This window comes from Notamacropus eugenii, chromosome 1 (assembly GCF_028372415.1).
Source record: "Notamacropus eugenii isolate mMacEug1 chromosome 1, mMacEug1.pri_v2, whole genome shotgun sequence".
Classification (NCBI taxonomy): Eukaryota; Metazoa; Chordata; class Mammalia; order Diprotodontia; family Macropodidae; genus Notamacropus; species Notamacropus eugenii.
Genome location: NC_092872.1, coordinates 282,156,318 through 282,181,930, shown reverse-complemented (window position 1 = coordinate 282,181,930; position 25,613 = coordinate 282,156,318). Strand labels below are relative to the sequence as shown.

The window sequence follows — 25,613 nt, the reverse complement described above, 5'->3', positions numbered from 1 at the left end:
AACATGACTTATGGAAATGTTTGCATGATGACTTATGTGTAACTCATATCAAACTTCCTGCCTTCCTCAATGAGGGGGATAGGGAGGGAGTAAGGGAGAGAATTTGGAACTCAAAGTTTTAAAAACATGTTAAAAATTGTTTTTACCTGTAACGGGGGGAAAATAAAATACTAAATAAAGAAAATTTTTTTTAAATTACTAGGACTAGTGAACATGATTTACTATAGGAAGAAGTGGACTTGGAGATGAGGGAGGTCAGGCACAAGAACAAGTTCAAGAAATGATTCCATCATGTTTCAAAATTGGAACACAAGCAAATGCCAGAAAATGTGCGTCTTGAGAGAATCTGAGAAGTGAGCTGCGCATGAGAGAGTCAGCTCATATGTAACCCTTGTTTCTTCTCTATTTGGAAATATGCTTGTTTGATTTGGTGCTTAAGTGGAAAATAAACAAGGCTTTTAAAGATGAAATCTTTAGGCTTTCACCACCATTGATCAGTTACCCAGTAACTGGCTGAGCCATACATACTCACACAGTTTCGACTCGGTCTATTTACATCTCTCAACAACTGTTTTACCACAACAGCCCCAGACTGATAAACACAGCAGCACTGAAAATCTTTCCTAATTCAGAAGTCCCAGCCCCATGACCATCCAGGGGCTGGCTGGCTTGGCACTCCTACTACAAGAAATGCATTCCAGTGCTACTCTGACCTGGGCAAATCCAACCTCCCTGAGACAGGAGGATAACATCTGTGGTGTCTCCTTCACAGAGTTAAAGTGAAGCTCACCTGAGATAATGTATACAACGTACTTTGCAAACCTTGAATTGCCATATAAAGGTCAGTTGTTATAAATAATCGATAATGAGACCTTAGGGGTAGGCAACGGATGGAGAACAATTAATTATTCATCCCACTGACAGCTGTGAACTCACTTAGGCGTCTGCTGCCCCCAGCTGCAGCTCCTTGTCAGGGTGACTTGAGATGTACGAAGGGAAAAGGAGAAAGACAAGTTGGGGAAGAATGTAGGAAGGTTAATCTTTTTTCTTAATTTTATTTCATTAAATATTTCCCAATTACATGTTAAAAGATTTTTATAATCATTTTTTAAAATTCTGAGTTGCAAATTCTGTCCCTCACTCCCACTCCCCCTCCTTCTTGAGACGACAATCAATTTGATATCGGTTATTCATGTGATGTCATGCAAAACACATTTCCATATTAGCCATGTTGCAAAAGAAAATACAAAATAAAACAAAAATCAAGTTTAAAAAGATATGCTTCAATCTGCATTCATAGTTCATCAGGTCTCTCTCTGGATATAGATGCATTTTTCATCATGGGTCCTTTGGAATTGTCTTGGATCATGGTCTTGATCAGAGTAAACAAGCCTTTCACAGTTGATCATCCTTACAGTACTTCTGTTATTGTGCACAATGGTCTTCTGGTTCTGCTTCCTTCACTTTGCTTCAGTGCACATTAAACTTTCCCTGTTTTTCTGAAAGCATCCTGCTCATCATTTCTTATAGCACAGTAGTATCCCATCATAATCATATACCCCAACTTGTTTAGCCACTCCCCAGTTGATGAGCATTTCCAATTCTTTGCCACCACAAAAAGAGTTGCTATAAATATTTTTGTACAAATAGATCTTTTCCCCTTTTCTTTGATCTCTTTGGGATACAGACCGGGTAGTGGTATTGTTGGGTCAAACACTATCTAGAGTTTTATAGCCCTTTAGTTGTAGTTTCAAGTTATTTCCCCAAACAGTTGGAGTAGTTCACAGTGCCACCAGCAGTGCATTTTTGTCCCAATTTTTCCACATTCTTTTCATCATTTGTCATTTGCTTTTTCTGTCATGTTAACCCAGTCTGATGGGTATGAGGTAGTATCTCAGAATTATTTTAATTTTTCTAATCAGTGATGATTTAGAGCATTTTTTCATATGACTATTGGTAACTTTGATTTTTTCTTCTGAAAATTGCCTGTTCATATTCTTTGGACATTTATGAAATGGGGATGACTTATTTTTATAAATTTGTCTCAGTTCTCTATATATTTGAGAAATGAGGCCTTTATTGGAGAAACTTACCATAAATATTTCCCCCAGTTTCCTGTCTTCTCTCTAATTTTGACTGCACTAGTTTTGCTTGTGCAAAAGCTTTTTAATTTCATGTAATCAAAATTATCTGTTTTACCTCCAGTAATCTTCTCTTTCTCTTGTTTGATCATAAACTCTTTCCTTATCCCTAGAGCTAACATATTTCTCCCTTCTCCCCTAATTTACTTATGATATTTAGACTTTTATGTCTAAATCATTTATCCCATCTTGACTTTACTTTGGGTGTATAGTGTGAAATGTTGGCCTTTACCAAGTTTCTGCCAAACTGTTTTTTGGTTTTCCCAGCAATTTTTGTCAAACAATGAGTTATTGTCCCAAAAGTTTGGATCTTTGAGTTCATCGAACACTCTATTACTGTGGTCATTTACCGTTGTGTATTGTGTACCTAATTTATTCCACTGATCCACCTCTATTTCTTAGCCAATACCAAATTATTTTGATGATTACTGCTTTGTGATATAGTTTGAAATCTGGAACCAAAAGGCTGCCTTCCCTAACTGTTTTTTCATTGATTCCCTTGATATCTTTGATCTTTTGTTCTTCCAGATGAATTTTGTTAATGTTTTTTCTAGCTCCATAAAATAATTCTTTGGTAGTTTGATTGGTATGGTACTGAATAGGTCAGTTAATTTAGGTAGAATTGTCATTTTTATTATACTGGCTTGGCCTACCCATGAACAATCATGTAATCCTTACCTTTGTCTTGGCAGGTAACCTCCCTAATACTTTATACTGCCCGCAGTCATTTTCAGTGCAATGTCTCTTCCTGTATCTTGGTGCTGGGTTTTTTGGTGGTATATAGAAATACTGATGACTTATGTGGATCTGTTTATATTCTGCTAAGTTATTAGTGGTTTTGACAGCTAAGTGTTTGATAGCTAAGTGTCAGAGTGGATAGACTGGAGTCAAGAAGACCTGAATTCAAATTTGGCCTCAGGCACTTACTAGATGTATGATCCTGGGCAAGTCACTTAACCTTGTTTACCTCAGTTTCCTGAAGAAGGAAATATAAACCATTCTAGTGCCTTTGCCACGAAAAGACAAATAGGGTCATGAAGAGTCAAACACAATTTTTAAAAGACTAAACAAAGTGTTTTAGTTTATTCTCTAGGATTCTCTGTGTATCCCATTATATCATCTGCAAAGAATGAGTTTTGTTTCCTCATTGCCTATTTTTATTCCTTCGGTTTCTTTTTCTTGTATCATTGCTATAGCTAACATTTATAGTACGATATTGAATGACAGTGGTGATTATGGACATCCTTGCTTCATTTCTGATCATATTGGAAGGGCTTTCAGGTTTATCCCCATGACAAATAATGTCTGCTCTTGGTTTTAGATAGATACTACTTATGCTTTATAGTGCTTTTATAGTGTTTTTAATAGGAATAAATGTTGTAGTTCGTTAAAGACTTTTTCTGTGTCTATTAATAGAGTCATAATTTTTGTTACTGATATTGTCAAATCCCACTTGGTCATAGTATATGATCTTTGTAATAGCTTGCCGTAATCTCCTTGCTAGTGTTTTATTTAAAAATTTTGCATTGATATTCACTAAGAAAATTTATCTATAGTTTTCTTTCTCTGTTTTTGCTCTTGCTATTTTAGGTATCAAAACCATATGTATGTCATAAAAGGAACTTAGTATTACCAGTTTTTTTTAAATAGTTTATATACTGTTGGGATTAATTGTTCCTTAAATGTTGGTTAAAACTGACTTATAAATTCATCTGGTCCTGCGGATTTTTTCTTAAGGAGACCACTTATTCAATTTCTTTTTCTTAAAAAAAAAAAATAGAATTATTGACATTTTCTATTTCCTTTTCAGATTTCTTCATATTAGTGCATTCACCCTTTGCATTTTTTGATACTAGTAATTTGGTTTTCTTCTTAATTTTTAAAATCAAATTAACTAAGAATTTATGTATTTTATTGTTGAATTGTTTTTTGGGTTTTTTTCCCCCACAAAACCAGCTTTTAGTTTTATTTATTAATTCGATGTGGTTTTTTTTTTTACTTTCAATTTTATTACTCTCTCCTTTGATTTTTCAGGATTTTCATTTTGGTGTTTAGTTGGGGATTTTTAATTTGTTGTTTTTTTAGTTGCATGCCCAATTCACTGATCTGCTCGTTCTCTATTCTATTGATGTTTAGAGGTATAAATTTTTCCCCAAGCTCTACTTTGACTACTTCCCACAAATTTTGGGATGTTGCATCATTGTTGTCCTTCTCTTTAATGAAATTATTGTTTTTGTGATTTATTTGTTCTTTGACCCACTCATTCTTTAGGATTAGATTAGTTTCTAATTAACTTTTAGTCTATGGTCAATTTTTATAGAGGTACCACGATGGCTAAGAAAAAAGCATACTCTTTTCTATTCCCATTCAGTTTTCCACAGAGGTCTATTATGTCTAACTTTTGTAAGATTCTGTTCATCTCCTTGAATTCTTTCTTATTTATTTTATGGTTAGATTTATCTAGATCTGAGAAGGGAAAATCCAGGCCTACCACTAGTATAGTTTTACTGTTTCCTCCTGTGACTCATTGAACTTTTCCCTTAAAAATCTGAATACTATGTCATTTGGTACGTACATGTTTAGTAATAATGTTACTTCATTATTTTGGGCCCTTTTAGCAAGATGTAGTTTTCCTGCTTATCCCCTCTAATTAGATCTGGATTTTTTTTTTTTTTTTGCTTTGTCTGAGATCATGATTGCTATCCCTGCCTGCATTTTTTACTTCAACTGAAGCATAATAGATTCTGCTCCAGCCACTTATTTTAATTTTGTGTGTCTCTGTTTCAACAGTGTTTCTGTTAACAACATATTGCTGGATTCTGTTTTCTAATTCATTCTGATATCCACTTCTGTTTTATAGGTGAGGTCATCCCATTCACATTCACAGTTATGATACTTAACTGTGCCTTTCCGTCCATCCTATTTTGTTATCCTGTCCCTCCTCTGAAATGTTTTGCTTCTGACCACTGCTTTCTTTTTTCCACCTTCCCTTTTTTCACCCCCTACCTTTCTTTTGTCCCCTTCTCCTCCTACTTCCCTGTTGGCTAGGACAGATTTCCATTACCAATTGAGTATGTATATATATTTTCCCTCTTTGAACCAATTTAAATGTGTGAGGTTCAAGCATTGCCAGCCCCTTTCCCCATTTTCTCTTCTACTCTAGATGCTCTTCCTTGCACATCTCTTTTATGTGAGGTGATTTCCCCCATGCTTCCTCTCCTTTCCCCCTTTTCCCAGTGTTTCCCTCTTTCTCACCTATCTACCTTTTTTATCATCATTCCAGTATAATATTCTGTACCCTTTTTCTACGTACAGTCCTTCCACCTGCCCTAATGATAAAGTTCGTAGAAGATACATGTTTCATCTCCTCATGTAGAAAGATAAATAGTTTAACTTTATTGGGTCCCTTTTGACTTCTCTTTTTTATTTAACTTTTTATGCTTCTGTTGAGCCTTATTCGAAAGTCAAATTTTCTGTTTAGCACTGGTGTTGTCGTCATTGTTGTTCATCTTTGTTCTTAGAGAAGACTAAGGTCTTTTCAGCAGGAATGCCTGAAAATCCTCTGTTTCATTAAATGTCATTTTTTTTCCTTGAAGGATTATACCATTTTATTGGGTAGGTTATTTTTGTTGTAATCCCCGCTCTTTTGCCCTCTGGAATACCTTGTTCCAAGTCCTCTGCTCCTGTAATGTGGTAGCTGCTAAATCTTGTGTGGTCCTGACTGTGATTCCATTTTATTTAATGATTTCTTTCTGGCTGCTTGAAGTATTTTCCCTTTGACTTGGGAGCTCTAGAATTTAGCTATAATATGACTGAGAGTTTTCATTTGGGGATTTTTTTAGGAGGTGATTGGTGGATTCTTTCAATTTCTTTTTTACCCTCTGATTCTAACATACCAAGGCTGTTTTCCTTGATAATTTCTTAAAACATTATATCTAAGCTCTTTCTTTGATCATAGCTTTCAGGTAGTCCAATAATTCTTAAATTATTTCTCCTTAATCTGTTTTCCAGCTCAGTTCTTTTTCATGAAATAGTTCACATTTTCTTCTATTTTTAATTCTTTTGATTTTGTTTTTATTGTCTCCTGAGTCTCATGGAGTCATTAGTTTCCACCTGCTCAATTCCATTTTATAAGGAATTATTTTCTCCAGGGAGCTTTTGTATCTGTTTTTCCATTTGTCCCATTCTGATTTTTAAGGAGTTACTTTCATCAGTGATGTTTTATACCTGTTTTTCAATTTGGACAATTCGTTTTTTAAGGTGTTATTTTCTTCATTATTTTTGTGTTCCTTTTACCAAACTGTTATTGTCTTTTTATCATTTTCTTCCTCTGGTTTCATATTTTTTTAATTATTTTATTTATTTTTAGTGTTCTACAGTCACTTCCATCTTAGGTTTTTTTCTCCTCCCTCCACCCCCTTCCCCACTCCCTCCCCAACATGGCATTCCATCTTATGTAGGTTTTACACATACTTTCCTATTAAATACATTTTAACCTTAGTCATGTTGAATAAAAGAATTAAAATGAACAGAAGAAACCATAAAACAAAATATAATACAAAAATAAATGGTCTGCTTCATTCTGCACTCCAATTCCATAGTTCTTTCTCTGGATGTGGACGGCATTTTGCCTCAGGAGTCCATTGGGAATCTTTTAGGTCGTTGCATTGCTATGAAGTACTAAGTCTACCAGAAAAGTGCCTCACACACTGTGGTTGTTACTGTGTGCAAAGGTCTCCTGGCTCTGTTCCTTTCACTCAGCATCAGTTCATATAAGTCTTTCCAGGCCTCTCTGAAGTTTTATCTTTTTCCTCTGCTGTTCTTATTTAGTGTTGAAAATAATGTTTTAAGCTCTTCCAGGAATTCTTCTTGGGCTTATGTCCAGTTCACATTTTTTGAGGTTTTGCTTGTGGCTGTTTTGACTTCATTGTCTTCTGAGTTTGTTCTTGATTTTCCCTGTCGTCGTAGCTTTTTATGGTCAGGTTCTTTTTGTTGTTGTCTGCTCATATTTCCACCATGTTTCTTTATTTGAGGCCTTGTGTTAATGTTGAGTTCTGTTCCCAGCTAGGGGCAGGGGTGGGGAGGGGAGGAGTTCTGTTTCAAGCTTCAGACTTTTTCACACTGCTCTTTTCAGAGCTAGTTCTACCTCCAAGATGGTGTGATCTGGGAGGAGGTGGGATCGCTGCTCCCTTGGGCTGCGCTCTGGTCCTCACACAAGAAGAACCCCTGATCCCTTGGGACCACAAACAAACTGTTCCTTAGGGTCCCTGTTCCCCTGGGGCTGGAAGTGATACTGTCCCTCAGAGCTTCTACCCCCTCTGGTCAAAAGTTCTCTTCTCTACCCTGGAACTATGACCCAGAAATGGATATAGGCAGTGGAGTTGTCAGACAGTACCTGGTCCCATGTCCATTACTAGCACAGGGATCTCCTGTAATCTCTTTCTGACCAGTTGCCAGGTCCCCTTACTGTCTCTGGCTTAAGTGCTCCCAAAACTGCTTGTGCTTCTGTCTCCACCTAGTCCTACTGCTGGTGTTTCTTCCATGTGGGCTCTGGGCCAGCCTCCTCCACTGTGTCTCCCTCTGACCTCCTGTGCTTTCTTGGGATAGAAGAATGTCTCACTCCAACTTTTTGTTGACTCTGCCACTCCTGAATTCTATTTGAAGTGTTATTTTAAAGTTGTGTGGAGAGGAATGTCAGGAGAACCCAGCTGAATGCTTCTCTGCTCTGACATGTTGGCTTTACACCCACGAGTCTGTATTTTTAATACAAGAGAAGTTCAGGATTAAAGATTCATCTGTCATACGTGATCGAAGAATTCTACAAGGAGTGGTTTATTACATTTGCATAACATAATAAAAAGCATAAGGTACCTGAATGGTGCCCCTGAGTTCTGGTGCTGTGTAGGAGGCCTGGGGAAGAGCAGCTCTCCCCTTGTAGATGGAGCATTTATCAGGGGCTTCACTCTGCAGACACTGTCCACTGTTTCTTAAGAGCAGGAACTGCTGGGTGGATGGAGGAGCCCAAGGGAGCAGTGTCCATCACTGGATGTTCCAGAGCAGGCATCCTTGAGACATTTCAGACCCAGCAGAACTCATTCTCTCTTTCCAAAACTCACCTGCTTCTGCTGCAGGTATCACCATTCTTCCAGTGTCCTAGGTTCCTGACCTCAGCAGTATCCTTGCTCCTCACTTTCCCTCTCCCCATTTAGCTAATCAGTTGCTTATTCTTCTACCTCCCCAGTGTCTCCTGCATCTCACCCCTTCCTGCCCCTCCCACAGTTATCTTGGTTCAGACCCTCAGAACCACTCAACTAGACCTTTGTGAACAGAGTCCTGATGACATCTCCCTGCCTCAAGTCTCACCGTACTGCAAGCCATCTTCTGCACACAGACTGACCAGAGGACTCCCCTACTCAGTACTCCCCAGTTGCTCCCTGTGGCCTCCAGGAGAAAACAAAAGCTCTGACCCAGTACGACTCAGGCCTGTTTTTTCAGCCTCCGTCTCTTTCCCATGCGCTACCATCCAGCCAAACTGGCCTCTCTATTCCTCACAGTCCACATTCCATATCCCATCTCCAGGCCTTTGTACAGTCCTCTCCTTCATGCCTGGTATGCCCTCCCTTCCTGATTTCTTCCTCAAAGGTCCCTCCTCCTTTGGGATACAGCTCAGATGCCATTTTGAATGAAACCTTTTCTGATCCCAAAACTGCTAAGTTCCACCCATCTTTCAAAACTTAACTGGTGTTGAACCACTTTGTATTTGTACTCAGTCTGTTTATATTTAGTGTGTATGCAGCTAAGTCTCCCTCCATTACAGGGGGAGTTCTTTGTGGAGTAGGGCTTGTTTCATTCTTTGTTCTTATATCCCCAGTGCCTAGCATCCAGTAGGTGTTTAATCAATGTGTATTGATTGATTGACTCCTAGGTCTACTTTCAGTTTCCATTTTCCTTGTGTTGGCCACCTCTGCCTCTTCTCACTGGTGTTATTAGTACAGGCCCCAACCCTGACCTTGGCGTTCCATTCAACGTTTAAAAAACAAACTAGCACTCCCAGGCAGTGAGTGTGAAATGGCAGGCTGTCATGGAGAGCTGCATCAGATCAAGGAGCCAGGTGGCCCTTGGCTCTATGCCCCTGCGTAGGACACTGGGCATTCTCTGTCTTTTCAAAGACTCCTTTTTATTATTACGAGCTGGACAGATGTGAGTATCTCAAAATGTCCATGGGAGAACAGAAAAGGAGGTCTACATCTGGAGCTGTGAATCGCTGTGACAGCGGAGGAGCTGAGGGCTTGGGGTGCACTTCCCCCTTCCCGAGGTGGTTCTGACGCTGTCCCTCTAGACTGCATCCCCTTCAGAGCCTTCTCTTCTCGTGTTTATGTAGTGATTCTCTTCTCTCTTATCTTGCTTTTTAAATTGATCACTATCATGACCCTTTTACTGCGTCCCTCCATAAAAGCCCTCCCTTGTAACGCACAAAAGAGACTTGTTTGAACAAGTAGGTCCCATTCTGCACCTCTCTGCACAACCACCGTAGACTTGTAGACTTGCTTCTACACTTGGTCTTGGTTGTGGTGTCGATTGACCACAGGCCCCGAGTCTCTCACAGTCATTTAACTTTATAGGTTTGTCCTGAGCAGGTCACTTATATAAATGGGTATTCTCAGGTCACTTCAAATCTATCCTTTTTGTCCTTTCCTCTGCCAAAACACTGTTTCATTACCCACATGTGCTGTGGCCTGGCCCTTTTCCAGCTGTTGGACACCCACACATCTCTATTTCTCGTATTCTGTGAGGCCCAATGCTCTCTTCTCAGCCGTCTCCCATAACCAGTGCTTGTTTTTTTGTGTGTGTTTTCTTTGTGCTTCCAGGAGAAAAGCCATCGACTTTGCCCCTTCTCTTTCCTTGTGGGACCCTCAAGGGAGAAGCACTTCCCAAGATGCTCAAACAAAAAGGTCTCCAGAGCTGGCTGTCAGGAGCACCATGGTGTCCACCATTGTCTTTCCCATCTGTCACATCGTAGCCCCATGACAGAAGCAGGCAGCCCTTCAGAATGGCAGGCCTCAGATGCCCCGAAGTGGAGCTGGGAGGGGCCTGGGCCCCTTGCACAGACCCGAGAGGTCCCAGAGGGGGCAGCCGCCCATGTGGCTGAGAGCTGACACGTTTCTGTATACCAGGGTCATTACCGAGCTCACAGAAATGTCCTCCTGTGGCCCGGCCAGCCCGAGCAATGTTAGAATGTAGTAGCAATAGCAGTTGCTATATTTACGTAGTGCTGTAGCGTGCAAAGCACCTCACACGGTCTCGTTACCCCATTGCAGATGAGGAAACGAGGCAGACAGTGGTGAAGTCTCTTGATCAAATCTAAAGCTGGATTTGAACTCAGGTCTTCCTGACTCCAGGCCCAGGGCTCCATCTACTGTGCTGCCCTTTATCTGTTTGTTTTAAATCCAAGCTGTGCCCTTCCTTTGGGTTCTTTCCCTGGATCCTTAGGGCACCTTTGTTCCTCTCTGTGGAGATGAATTGATGTGAATGATCTCAAAGATGGGGTAGGGGTAGAATGGAAAGGAAGTAATTCCACGTTCTGGGCCGTTCACATTTTCATCCTGAGCTTGTTGTTTCTGATTTCATGATGACCTGTAGAGACACTGTCAGAGTAGCCAGTCTCTGACCCTTTGTCTTTGTGTAAAAGTCCCCAGCACACAGTAGGCACTATAGATAAGGACCCAGCATCTTCTATCACTGCCCAGCAAATGAAATCGCTTATTCCAGTGCCTGGCAACCCCACACAGTAGACAGCTTCCACCCAAAAAAAAAGACCCCCTCACCAAAACTGCACAGCAGGAGGCCCGCCCTAGAGGGGAGCGATGTTGAAATGATGTCTGGAGGGCTGGATCACAGCTCTTAGGGGCCCCATGGCTTTTGTCTCTTTTAATTGTTTAAGGTGTTCCCCTGGAAAGCATCACTGTTTACCAGAAGATTCAACATCCTGGGATACAGGACTCCTTGAAGAACTACTTCTCCTCACAGGTACATTGGGCTTCAGAGGAGGCCTCCAAGAGTGTCCATCCTAACTCAGGCCTGCCCACCACCCCTCAACCTTCCCCCTGGCTTGGCAGCTTGCTGGGGGCTCACTCTTTCCAGGTCCCTCTGCATGAACAGCCTGAGAATGCTGTGCTTCTGTACAGGCTTTGCAGGAGGCTTTGCTGATCACCCTCTTGTGATACACTGCACTGCGTTTGTCACCACCTTGAGGGTTTGGGGCCCAGAGTGGAGTCATCACAGGGTCTTTTAAGTTGGACAGGACCTCACAGGTCATCCACATCAGAGTCAGGAAAAGGGTATGTGGGGAAGTCCAGAAGTACCCACACCCCCACCCTCAAATTCTATTTCTTTTGTACTGACATTTATGTGTGGTGTTTCCCCTGAGGGAATCTGCCCTTCTCCAAGGATCTGTATATGTAGCCCCAGGGCCCAGCACTCAGTGGGGTCTCATGAATGCTTGCTGAAAGGACGATTTCCTTGATCACTTCCTAGCACACCAAAGGCTTGGGTGCCAAATGTGCTTCTCACAGCCCATTCATACCTTCCCATGCCATGCTGAGGCTGTTATCCACATTTCTCCATGAAGTGCACAGCCTGAGATAGTAAAGACCTTAGTGGAGCCCAGCATATCCTGCTCCTCCTCACCCTTGCCATCAGGCAGGCCTCCCACTTGAACAGGCCATCCACACCTGCCCTCAGGCATCCCTGGACCTACTTTCACCCACCAGGTATCTTTCCATTACTTTCTGGCCAAAATATTGATTGGCATTCAGTGACACCAGAGAGGGTCTCTATAGAAAAGGAACAGACACCTTGGGATCACCAGGAAAATGGTGTCTCACAGGCATACTCCTCCCTGAAGCACTGGTCCCAGGTTTTTTATCTTTGCATCACCTGCTTTTTCTTTTTTTTTTTTTATTAATGAATTTTATTTATTTTCAGTGTTCTACAATAACTACCATATAACTTAGATTATTATTTTCCCCTCCCTCCCCCTCCCTCCTCGAGACGGCATACAATTTTGTATAGGTTCTACACATACGTTCCTATTAAATACATTTTCACTATATTCATGCTGTGTTGAAGAATTAAATTGAGTGGGAGAAATTATCTAACAAATCAAAACGCAAGCGACACACACACACAAAAACCAAAATGATCTGCTACATTCTGCAGTTGAATTCCATAGATCTTTCTCTGGATGTGGAAGGCATTTTGCCTCAGAAGACTATTGGGAATTTTCTTTAAGTCCTTGCATTGCAATGAAGATCCAGGTCTACCAAAAAAACTCTCACACTGTGGTCGTTGCTGTGCACAAAGTTCTCCTGGTTCTGTTCCTTTTGCTCAGCATCAGATCATGTAAGCCTTTCCAGGCCTCTCTGAAGTCTGCCTGTTCATCATTTCTTATGGCACAATAGTATTCCTTCACATTCCTGTACCATCATTTATTCAGCCATTCCCCAGTGGATGGGCATCCCCTTGATTTCCAGTTCTTGGCAACTACAAAGAGAGCTGCTGTAAGGATTTTTGTACATGTGGGACCCTTTCCCATTGTTATGATCTCTTAGGGTTACAATCCTAGAAGCGATATTGCTGGGTCAAAAGGTATACACATTTTTGTAGCCCTTTGGGCATAGTTCCCAATTGCTCTCCAGAATGGTTGGATCAGCTCACAGTTCCACCAGCGATGTATTAGTGTTCCAACTCTCCCCCATCCTCTCCAACATTTGTCATCTTCCTGTTCTGTCGTGTTTGCCAATCTGATAGGTCATCACCTGCTTTTTCTTGGCATCCCCATAGTGCCCATGGCATGGTGCTTTGCACATAGTAGGCTCTTAATCAATAAAGGCTTATTGAATGGAATGGAAAATAATTACACACACATTGTACTCTGAGGGACAAAGCCCTGGGTCACCCATCCAGCTGTATGATTTTCACCCACTTTTTCTGCCAACGTGACCAGTTAAGCCAATCTCTTGTGTGCCAAGCACTGCGTGACTTTAAGTTTATTGAGGTGGCTTTACAGCGGGATTACTCTACAGGAGTTTTTTCCCAGACTTCCTTGGGAAATTTGTTTTTTTCAAATCCCAAGAACACTCATTCAACAAATGAGGAATAAATATTGTGGTTGTGCTGAGAGAATTCAAGGTTAACAATCAGCATGAGTGGTATAAAGGAATCCACTGACAACCCGTCACAAGCAAGAGCAGGAAGCCCTGGCACACAGGGTCAGAGGTTCTGCTTTCCAGAAACTGAACAAGAGTACATGGGAGAGAAGTGGTCACTCACCAGTTGGTCAGACTTACTTGTAACTGCTGCTGTGACGTGAGGGAGTGTTTGAGGCCCTGTGTGCTGTTAACAGCAAGTGATTATTGCAAATAAATCCAGATAAGTTTATACGTAGAGCATACTTTATATAAATCCTGTGGGCAGTATTCCAAGAAATAATGAATTGTGGAAGCAAATTAAGTCCTCAAATGGGCCATTTCATGTGGAATTAACTTTGCTAGGAGGTCCAGTAATGTGTGCGGGCACGTTCCAGTGTCTGAGTATTCACTGCACATTACACTTCTTTGTAAACACTACCAAAATTAATATTTATTAATCATTATTTAGAGGTCCATAATAGCATGTGAAGAGTTGGAAGGATGTTAAAGAAAACACAATCAGCTAACTCACTCCTGTCTATGTTTTGAATCGTTGTCATCATATATTGGTTCATAAAAATAAACCATGCATTCGTGGCTTATATCTATTTTACAGAAAAACCTCTGCAATTTTTAGAGTAAACCTGTCACAAAGATGATTCACTATTATGGTCATTCATTTTAAAAACACATAAATGTTAGGAAAGTACAGAATAACATGATTTCAGGAATTGTCTTGCCTGAATCTGTGTGAGGAGTTTAGAAACACTGCTTTGCAGTGTCCTAGGGCTCAGTGGGCCTAGTCTGGTGTCATGTCCAGATGGGAGATTTGGGATGGCCATCCACGTTGGGGAAACTTCACCGCTGGTCAGCCTTTGCCTTTCTGACTGCACAGTGCCTCCCAGGACACTGGCACACCCCACCACTGAGCTCTGTCTCTGAACTTTCTGCCTCACTTGACATGGATGTTCAGATCTCGGTTGTTTCTGTCACAGTCTTGCACTGCCACAGTTTCTTCTCCCAGGCCAAATGCTTCTTTTTTGTAGTCATCAAACACTAGTGAGATCTAACACTCTCTTTGTCTCTCATCAGTCATGTGACTGTACATTTGATCTGTCCTATTCTCTTCAGACACCTGTTAGCCTTGAGCGAAAGCTTGTGTTTTCAAGTATGTCTGTATTTGGCTGTTTTCAGAAACCGAACTGAGCAGGCACACAGGGTGGCCATTGCTGACATCATGGTAGGTGGTATTATGGGGAAGCACAAAAGTGCCATCATATCCCATTCCTTTAGAACAGTCACTTCATGGAGCATCCCATGCTTGAGAATGGAATAGCCCCAGCAAGGATGTCTTCTGTGCATTCTTGTCTCTCCAGGTGGCGAGTAGCTGCCATGCCTGCCTGGGCTCTCCATCCACCTCTTTGGGGCCCTGGATCTCAGCTCAGCCTCCTCTCTGGGGGTGACTTCTACGGCTCAGAAACTTCTCTAAGAAATGGCAGCAGATTCAACATTTCTGCTTTTGTCTCATCCCCAATTTTTGGAAGTCAGTGACTTGTTGGAAAGGTCACCTTTGAGCTACTATCATGGTGCCTGAATCTTTATTTTCTACTTAAAAATCTTCCATTAGATGGTTTCCTCTAACCAACTGGTGACCTTATTACACACAGAGCCCACTGGAAACATCTACATTCATAAGTAGTTACTGTATTTTTAAGACAGAGTCCAGGATGCTGACCTGTTAGCCTTGGCCTCCTTGCTTTCTGGATTCTGAATCATGCTCCTAAAAGTTGTTTTGACCCTCATTATTCCTCGTACTGATGTCCTTGTCCGGTACATGTGGTGTCCATTAAAGCTTGTGAGATTGCGCCGACCTCACCCAAACTTGGGGACTGTCTCCTGCTGATCAGTGGGAAAGACGGGATTTGTCTTGTGTTTCGATGCAGGGTGTTCCAGCCAGTGTCACCTTCTTCAGTCCTTCTGGGCTCACACACAGCCTCAGCTACATTCAGGAGTTATCTGGCGACAGCTTTGACCAGATTAAGGTAAAGTACCCAATCCCCACCCAATAATAAAAAATTATTTAAACTTCAATCCGTTCCTTGCTCTTGCTATTAAATAGTTCACCAGGATCCCTCAAAAAGCTTAGTGTTAGAAGGGACCTGAGAGACCCCTCATTCTCCAGCAGAATCCCAGGGCCCCTCAACACCAAGGAACTTACCTAGGTCCTAAAAGAAGCCTTCTCTGACCCGACCCTCCAACCTATTCCTCCTGGAAAGAATTTTGTGGGACTTTGTATTTACTAATGCAGGTACGTGTCACGCTCTTTCCACCCCCTTGAAGTCAGGCACTGTTTGGTTCTCTCTGTACCCCAGTGGCCATCCAATAACAGCTGCTTTCAGAAGGTTTGTTTCACGGAAACAAATGTTCCCAGGGAAGTCTGAGGCCTTGGTGCCCAGCTTGTCTGCCAGTGGTTTGAGGTGGTGCTTGCCCTGTGGGGCTCTTGGCTGCGCAGTACAGTGCTGCACTCAACGTCTAGCCCATCCACTGGTCTTTTCTGAGGGGAGAAAAGTCTTTTCTCATCTTTCAGGTGTCTCCTCTGCCTCAGTAGGGTTGCTGTGCCAACCTCATGCCCCAGGGTCCCTGGGAAACGCAGAGAGTGGGGCCAGGTGTTTGCAGCACTGTGTTTCAGGGTGTTTGTTGTGGGGATTGGGGAGGGGCGGATCTGCGCTTCAGAGACAGAAATGAAGCTTTCCCTACCTTTGGAGAGCTCACATCCTGCTGGAGTTTAAGGCCGAGTTTTGTCCTCTCAGTTTGCAGCCATAGGGCCAACCACAGCCCGAGCCATGATCAGCGCAGGAATCCCTGTGAGCTGCACAGCCGAGAAGCCCTGCCCCCACGACTTGGCTGCCGGCCTCCGGAAAGTTCTTCAGCCTCAGAGCCCATCCAGCTACCTGGCTCCTTAGGCCTCCATCCACATTCAGCTCCGTCCTGGGCCAGCTCCAGGGTCAGCGCCCCTATCCAGCACAGGGTTGTGGCATGATTGGATTTTCACCATCTCGCTCCAGCACGGACCACTTCGCTTCTGCCCCACTCTGACTTGAGGGGCTAGGGGAAGGGACACATGCGTGAAAAGCAGTAAATACTTCATTGGAATAAATTAGCAACAAATGTTGTAATTGCCCATCACTTGTGCTAGGCACAGTGTGAAGTGCTGGGGATAGAGAGAGGGAGAGTGGCACACACAATGTCTGGCATGCAGTAGGTGCTTAATAAATCCCTGTTGACTCACTGAAACAATTTCTGTTTTCAAAGAGTGCCCTGTTTGGCATGTGTGACATGATTTAAGCCTGTAAACACCCTTTTCCCTTGACCCACATGGGCATATGCACAGTCCTCCAGAGCTGCCTGGGGAGAGAGACCTTGGGTGGGTGCTCATCGTCATATGGCAGGCATCCCTCCTGTGTGGAGGATCGTTGGAATTAAAAATATCTTCTCAAAGGAAAGTAGAGTGTCAGGGGAGCCAGTGGCAAGTGAGAGCCCTCTCCCCGCAAGACATGAGTTCTGCCTTGGAACAGCTGCCTCTGTGACAAGATTAGACCCCAACAGCTCCTCCATTTTTTGACAGTCTTGTTCTGAGGGTTGAATGGCGCTGATGGATCATGTAGTAACAGTCACATGGGCTTAGGAAGCTCTGAGACCAGCCATTCAACCAGCAAACATTACGCACTTAATATGTGCCAGGCTGCATGCTAGGTGGCACAGTGGATAGAGCACCAGCCCTGGCATCAGGAAGATATGTTGGTGACTTCAGATCCAGACACTTCCTAGCTGTGTGACCCTGGGTAAGTCACTTTACCCTCTTAGCCTCGGTTTGATTCCTCATGTAAAATGAACTGGTGAAATAAATGACAAACCACTCCAGTATCTGCCAAGAAAACCCCAAATGGGTCATGAAGAGTCGGACATAACTGAAATGTGTCAGGCTTCATGCCCAGACCAAGAAAGTCCAGAACATAGGCCATCCTCAAAGCACTATTCTAAGGGAGGAGACAATGTGCAAATGGGAGGGGATAAGAAAGGGGGCTTCCACCTTAGGATTCCTCAGGATTGGAGCAGTGATACAGGGGTCTCCTGGGTGGTCACCTACATGGTTTCCCCCAATGAGCACGTTTGCCCAAAAGCAGAACGTTTGGAGTGTGAGTGGAAGCATGGCCAAAGCCTGAAGTTGTTCACAGTCACCAAACGAAGGCTTAAGGAGTAATGAAAGAAGATTGTGATCCACAGTGTTTAAACAGGCCGTAACCCCTGGCACAACAAACTATTGGTCTCTGGGTCAGGCCTCTACCTTCTTCCTTCTCTAATAAAAGCTAGCTTCATCCTGGTCGTTCCTCATTTGAAGGTCAAATCCATATGTTTTACATCCTGGGATTTTTTTGTTCTGGCCTTTGCTAGCTCTCTAAGAAGTTTCTTAACCACCACTGGTTTGATGATGATCTGTTACCTTGGTGACTTCTGTTATGGGAAGGTCAGAGGGAGGGGATGGGGCTGGCCAGCTTTCCACTTGCCCTCCACCCCATCAGGATGCCAGTCTCTCATTGGGGAGGAGCAAGCTCCAGGCAGACAACCTGGATTATGGTAGGACCCGTGCCAGAGAGGGAAGCATCACCCTTGGTGTTGGTGCAGCTGCCACCTTCCAAGACAGCAAGTCACCTCATTGCCAAGGGCCTAGAAAAAAGAAGGTTGAAAAGCTACACCAGGCAAGGCCTTGGAGTTAAAGGAGCATTCTAAAGTCTGGCAGACTCAGGAGTTTGTTTTCTCAAAGGGCTCAAGAGAAAGTTGGAATGGATCAGAAAAGACTGATCCTGTTTGATTCATTTATTGATTCTATTTAGAGTTAAATGCTTTTGTCCTGTAGTGGCTTAAGTCACGATTCTCTCACCCTGAACTTGGTTCAGAACTTAGAAGGCTTGTAATGAGTTAATTTTAGAAATCCAGTTCTCCTGCTAGTCTCTAATCTATTCCTGCCTCAAGGAACTTAACCGACCTTTGGGGACTGTGTACAAAAGCAAAAGAGTCAAGCCTGATATTGTCACACCCCCAGGATGTCATTCAGTGATGCCTGGTCTTCTCTCAGACAATGAGCGCTTCTTAGGCCCATGCCATTATCAAGCTTCCCCCGATCAGGTCACACCCTGCACCTCCGCTCTGTGACCAGTAGTGTCTCCAAACCCATGGGGTCCTCCACCTTGTTCTGGCTTCCTTCTGTGACCCATTTATTGACAGGCAGCATGCCCCTGCTAAGCAATGTTATTTTGCACAGAGATTTGCCCTGATTTACACTTTGGTTAAATTTCACTCTTCACAGCTTTGCAAATATTCTCTCCTTTGGTCCTTACAACTGTACAAGGGAGGTGCTATTAGCACAAGCACATTACAAAGGAAGAAACCAAGACAAGCAAAGGTTAAGTGACTTGCCCGGGGTCATATGGCCAGAGAGGCCAGATTTGAACTGAGACTTCCTGACTCTAGTTTGTAACCAGACCTTAGCATAAAGAGCCTTCAATGCCAGACCTGCCATCCATCTGTGGACCTGTACTGGGAGTCTTTTCAGTTTGACAGAACCTACTGAATCCTTCACTTTCCAGACAGAGCCTTTGAGAAACCTGGGGCATGTGCACGACCTTGAGGTATCAGAGGACGTTTGGGAAAGTCTGAGTGGCCTCCCTTTTCCTTACATGCTGGCTCTGGTCTTGCATGTAGATAAACATAAGGAATTGAGAAAAATTGTACCATTGGAACAGAGGTGTGGGTTCCTCCCTTTCCACTGTTTTTTTTTACCACTCAGACTGATTCTCATTCAGTTTTTTATGTTTAATATCATGAGTGGTGTGTATACACATATTTATGTGACTACACAAAATTACTCATGTGTTCCTCACTCTTACACAGTGAGCCATCCCATAGAATAAAGAATTTTTTTTTAAAAAGGGGGGGGGGGGAGCAGAGCCAAGATGGTGGAGTAGAAAGACGCATATACACTAGCTCCAATCCCACAACCCATAGAATATCTGTAAAAAAGAACCCCCAGCGAATTCTGGAGCAGCAGAAGCCACAGAACAGCGGAGTGGACGAGATTTCTGTTCCAGAGAGCCCTGCAAACCTCTCGCAAAAGGTCTGTTGAGCTGCGGACTGGAGCCAGCCCTGCCATGGCCACGCAGCACCGAGAGGAGCAGATCCCAGCAGGCTTCAGGGACGGAATCTCCAGTGGCCACGCAGGTCCCTCCATCGACAGGTGACGCGGGTCGGTGAGAGGGTGTCTTTGGCTGGTCGAGAGGGGAGTGGGGTGCCCCCATAACTCAGGCCCCCTAGGGAGGTGGCAGTGGAGGCAGGAGCAGACCAGGGCTCCCCAAGAAAGCAGGAGCCTGGATCCATTGTTGAAGGTCTCTGCATAAACCCCCTCAGGGAACTGAGCTCGTGAGGCTGCCCTGCCCCCACCTGAGCACCTGAACTTGATCTCACACTGAATACCAGTCCTGCCCCCCACCCTCACCCCCACCCCCCACCCAAAGCCCTGAGGCTGGGAAGCAGCATTTGAATCTCAGACCCCAAGCGCTGGCTGGGAGGATCCAGAGGTGAAGTGGGTGTGAAGAGAATATTCAGAAGTCAAGTCACTGGCTGGGAAAATGCCCAGAAAAGGGAAAAGAAATAAGACTATAGAAGGTTACTTTCTTGGTGAACAGGTATTTCCTCCCTTCCTTTCTGATGAGGAAGAACAATGCTTACCATCAGGGAAAGACACAGAAGTCAAGGCTTCTGTATCCCAGCCCACTCAATGGGCTCAGGCCATGGAAAAGCTCAAAAAGGATTTTGAAAATCAAGTTAGAGAGGTGGAGGAAAAGCTGGGAAGAGAAATGGGAAATATGCAGGTAAAGCATGAACAGCAGGTCAGCACCCTGCTAAAGGAGACCCAAAAAAATGCTGAAGAAAATAACACCTTGAAAAATAGGCTAACTCAATTGGCAAAAGAGGTTCAAAAAGCCAATGAGGAGAAGAATGCTTTCAAAAGCAGAATTAGCCAAATGGAAAAGGAGGTTCAAAATCTCACTGAAGAAAATAGTTCTTTCAAAATGAGAATGGAACAAATGGAGGCTAATGACTTCATGAGAAACCAAGAAATCACAAAACAAAACCAAAAGAATGAAAAAATGGAAGATAATGTGAAATATCTCATTGGAAAAACAACTGACCTGAAAAATAGATCCAGGAGAGACAATTTAAAAATTATGGGACTATCTGAAAGCCGTGATCAAAAAAAGAGCCTAGACATCACCTTTCATGAAATTATCAAGGAAAACTGCCCTGAGATTCTAGAACCAGAGGGCAAAATAAATATTCAAGGAATCCACAGAACACCGCCTGAAAGAGATCCAAAAAGAGAAACTTCCAGGAACATTGTGGCCAAATTCCAGAGTTCCCAGGTCAAGGAGAAAATATTTCAAGCAGCTAGAAAGAAACAATTCAAGTATTGTGGAAATACAATCAGGATACCACAAGATCTAGCAGCTTCTACATTAAGGGATCGAAAGGCATGGAATAGAATATTCCAGAAATCAAAGGAACTAGGACTAAAACCAAGAATCACCTACCCTGCAAAACTGTGTGTAATACTTCAGGGGAAAAATTGGTCTTTCAATGAAATAGAGGATTTTCAAGCATTCTTGATGAAAAGACCAGAGCTGAAAAGAAAATTTGACCTTCAAACACAAGAATGAAAAGCATGAAAAGGTAAACAGCAAAGAGAAGTCATAAGGGACTTACTAAAGTTGAACTGTTTACATTCCTACATGGAAAGACAATATTTGTAACTCTTGAAACTTTTCAGTATCTGGGTACTGGGAGGGATTACACACACACACAGGCACATGCACACGCACACACACATAGAGACAGAGTGCACAGAATGAATTGAAGAGGATGGGATCATATCTTAAAAAAATGAAATCAAGCAGTGAGAGAGAAATATATTGGGAGGAGAAAGGGAGAAATGGAATGGGGCAAATTATCTCTCATAAAAGAGACAGGCAAAAGACTTTTTAGTGGAGGGAAAAAGAGGGGAGGTGAGAGAAAAACATGAAGTTTACTCTCATCACATTCCACTAAAGAAAGGAATAAAATGCACACTCATTTTGGTATGAAAACCTATCTTACAATACAGGAAACTGGGGGATAAGGGGATAAGCAGGGTGGGGGGGATGATGGAAGGGAGGGCATGGGGAGGACGGAGCAATTTGAGGTCGACACTCATGGGGAGGGACAGGATCAAAAGAGAGAATAGAAGTAATGGGGGACAGGATAGGATGGAGGGAAATATAGTTAGTCTAATACAACACGACTATTATGGAAGTCATTTGCAAAACTGCACAGATTTGGCCTATATTGAATTGCTTGCCTTCCAAAGGGAAGGAGTGGAGGGGGAGGGATGAAGAGAAGTTGGAACTCAAAGTTTTAGGAACAACTGTCGAGTACTGTTCTTGCCACTAGGAAATAAGAAATACAGGTAAAGGGGTATAGAAAGTTATCTGGCCCTACAGGACAAAAGAGAAGATGGAGACAAGGGCAGAGAGGGATGATAGAAGAGAGAGCAGATTGGTGATAGGGGCAATTAGAATGCTCGGTGTTTTGGGGTGGGGGGAGGGGACAAAAGGAGAGAAAATTTGGAACCCAAAATTTTGTGAAAATGAATGTTAAAAGTTAAATAAATAAATAAAAGAAAAAAGAAAAAAAATAAAAAGAGAGAGGGGAAAAAAATTGTAGTAAAACTATTCAGCCCCTCCATCAGAGTGATTTTATATCCACTACTACCCACCTGCAGTCCCCCATGTGTGCAAAGAGAGCAGGGAGTATTTCTCCCATTCAGTTTTTAGCAGGATATGGAATTAGGATCTAATGGAGAACACTCTCCAACCAGTCTCTGTATGTGCTTCTTAGAAAAAGTCTGAAGTAGCAAGGTTGGAATTTTAGCAATGAGGAAACCAAATGAAAATTTTGAAATTTCTGTCTACATAGTCTGAAATGAACTTGGTAATCACAGTCATGCATGAAAATGGAATTTCAATTCAATTCCACAATTATTAAGTGCCTGCTGTATGCCAATTGGGTGTTCAGGCAGGGCATACAAAGAAATGTATGGAAATCTCTTCCCTGAGGGAACCTACAGTCTACTAAGGTGGGGAATCAACCAACCAGCCTGTATTGAGCCTCTTACTGTGTGCAACAGTAACAAAGTGAGGGGAGGAAGGGATCAGGAATACCTTTATGTGGGAGATGGGGTCTGAGCTGGGCTTTGGAAAAAATAAATAACCCAGAATTCTGAGAGGCCAAGTGAAAGTGGGCATGCATTCCAGGCCCGGGGCAATGTGTGAAGTGAGTTATGGACTAACAGACCAGTTTTATTAGGGCCGATGGGGGGAATGGGAGAGACTGGCTTATTTTGCTCCTTCCACCTAGGAGCTCACTCCACTTAACTGAATGTAAAGTTCATGCAGTTAATTGGTTGAATAGCCTAGTTGAAGAACCTTTTCTTTTCACTATCAGCTCCTTCCTGGGAGGAGGGCCCTTAATGAACTTTGACTTAACTGCTCTCTGTTACATAGAGCACCCTTGTACAGGAGCCTGGAAGAAGTCTCCACCAGCAGTGATCACAGGATTGCTAATGAACCGGAAACTCCGCCTGTGTGATTTTGATGGATGCTGTTTGCTTTAACCACTGCAAAATCCACCATCAAATGCCAGATGACAAGAGGCTCCTACTAAAACACTATATCAGAACCCCATCATGAAGCTCTTTTGAAAGGACGTCACACAGAGTGGGACTGAAACCACAGATGGTTCGACGTCCTGTGGACGAAGCTCTGTGGTTCTGGAAAGTTTGTGCCTTGGTCTTGAGCAGAGAGCAGATGCATCAGAGCCCTCCAGTAATTAAATGAACTCATAGAGGGGCCTGGAGACCAGCAGGAAGGCACCAGGGATGGGAAGCCTATGGAAGAAGAAGCAATGGGGAGGCTTCTCACGCTTGGAAGAGAGCGACAAGACTTTCCCTTGCTGTTTGCCATGTGGGAAGGCTCTCCCTGCTCATCCCTACCTCTTAGTCCCAGCCAAGTCCCATCTTCTAGAAGAAACCTTCCCCAGACCTCCTTGATTCTGATGCCTTCCCTCGGACATTATCTGTAATGATCTTGTGTATCCTGTTTGCACATAGCTGTTTGCCTGTTGTCCTCTCTTTGGACTGTGAACTCCTTGATAGCAGAGACTGTTTTGTTTTGTTTCCCTTTGTATCCCCAGTGCTTAGTAGAATGCCTAGCATATAATAAGCACTTAATAAGTGCTGACTGACTGCCCAGGCTACCTCATGAGGCAGAGAGGTCCCCTCTCCAGAAGTCTTTAAGCTACAACAGGGACAGTTTGGATGTAGATGACTTCTGAAGTCCTTTGGTGATTCCTCTGTGGACAAAACACTACTGGTTACAGTACCATAAAACTTGTACCTCTGAGTACCTTGGACAGCTTGTAGCTGAGTCCCAAACCCATGAAGTTAAGGCTGTGGATGATGACGGCTCAGGGGTGGGATGTGTCCCCTGCTACAGACAAATGAGGCTACACTGCCCCCAAGTTGCCACTCCCTGGGGTATCCAATTCCTAACATTTGATTTCTTTTGCATGGATAGCCACTAGGGACAATGGTCTAACTTTCTAATTTGTCTCTCCCTTGTCAAGGACCTCTGAGGAGGCTGAGATGAGCCAATTGAAAACTTTCCAAGCCCTGGGATCTGGCTCATTCTGAGGATGTGGTCTGCTTAGTACCCTCCAGCCAGAACTTGGCAGGCTCCTGAGTCCAGACCTGGCTCAGTGACAGGGCCACAATCTCTAGGGGTTCCTGCTCAATCCTCATCAATCCATCCCCTTTCTTACCTTTAGTTCACAGCTTCAGGCACCTCTGGCTTACTCCTGGTCTGTGCTGGAAGGCTTTTTTGCTCTGCACACTGTGCCCCAGATTTTCTGATTTAACCCTTTCCTTAATGCTCACAGGCTGTCTCTGTGTAGATTGGGGCTAGGAAAAAAAATCCTACTACATTTCTCCTTGGATTATTGATCATTATTGAATCTAGTGCTCTTTTTTGATCCTTGCTGAAATAGTTGTAAGAGAGTTGGGCTGATCTGCTCATGTTCACCCTGGAAGTTGTAGGGATAGAATAAACAAGATTTGGTGGAGATGAGAAGGGAGAGTATTGCAGGCTGTAGGAAAAGCCAGGAAAACTGCCCAGAGCAGGGAGATGAGCTTCTTATCCAAGGGAGAGTGAGGAGACCAATGTCACTGGATTAAAGAGTATGTAAAGGTAAGCAAGGTAGAAGGGAAGAACAGGTAGGAGGAAGGTAGGTATATAGGGTTTTGGAAGCCAGGCAGGATTTTCTGTTTGGTCCTGGAAATGAGTCTGGAACTGATTAAATAAGGAAGCAACATGATTAAAGTTACCCTTAGGAAGATCACTTCCACAGCTGAGTGAGAGATGGATTGGAGTGGGGAGAGACTCAAGGCAGGCAGGTGAGGAGAGTCTCCTGCATGGGGTGGCCAAGTCAGAGGAGAGAAGGGGGCATATTCAAAAGATGCTACAAGGGTACCATCAGCAATATTTGGCAACTTATGAATATGGGGTGTGAGAGAAAGTGAGGCATTGAGGATGATGCCCAGGCTGTGAGCGTGGGGGATTAGGAAGGTGATTGTGCCCTCAACAGTAATGGGAAGCGAGAAGGGGAGAGTTTGGGCAGGTTGGGGGGAAAGATTACAAATTCAATTTGGACACATTAAGTTCGAGAATGTCTGGAATATACAGTTCAAGGTGTCCAATAAGCAACTGGAGACATGTGAGAGTCACCAGGGTTGAAATCCTTGGTGCCAATGAGATCACCAAGGAAGGTTGTACTGGGGGAGAAGGGATGAGGGCCCAGGAGCTGCTTGCCGATTGATTGATTGATTGATTGATTGATTAATGGAGAGCTGAGGAGATCACAGGGGCAAGGGGAGAGAGTGCTTGTAGATGGATAAGCAACAGGCTCTAGGCACGAGCAAAGGTGGGCATCAAGAGGAGGGAGTCATGGCATCTTCAAAGGGCAGGTTTTCCTCAAGCCTGCTGTGTGTGTGTGCTCACCCTGGGGTAGCACACTTCAGAGAGCAGTGAGAATTATCACACAAGAGCTTGGAGAAAAAAAGAAGGGGCAGCCTCCAAGA

The 25,613-nt window shown here is 43.4% G+C and overlaps 1 protein-coding gene across 8 annotated transcripts in view; it reads left to right on the top strand.

Moving 5' to 3' along the window:
* Positions 1-16,627, top strand: part of UROS (uroporphyrinogen III synthase) — a 36,602-nt gene extending 19,975 nt beyond the window's left edge. For 4 of the 8 annotated variants that reach the window (XM_072629043.1, XM_072629044.1, XM_072629046.1 and 1 more), the window contains 4 exons: positions 10,010-10,093; positions 11,083-11,168; positions 15,274-15,372; positions 16,141-16,627. In XM_072629043.1, coding sequence (XP_072485144.1) covers positions 10,010-10,093; positions 11,083-11,168; positions 15,274-15,372; positions 16,141-16,293 — 422 coding nt within the window. In that variant the 3' untranslated portion in view covers positions 16,294-16,627. The other 4 variants (XM_072629048.1, XM_072629049.1, XM_072629047.1 and 1 more) reach the window with 3 other exon arrangements.
* Positions 16,628-25,613: the final 8,986 nt, after the last annotated feature.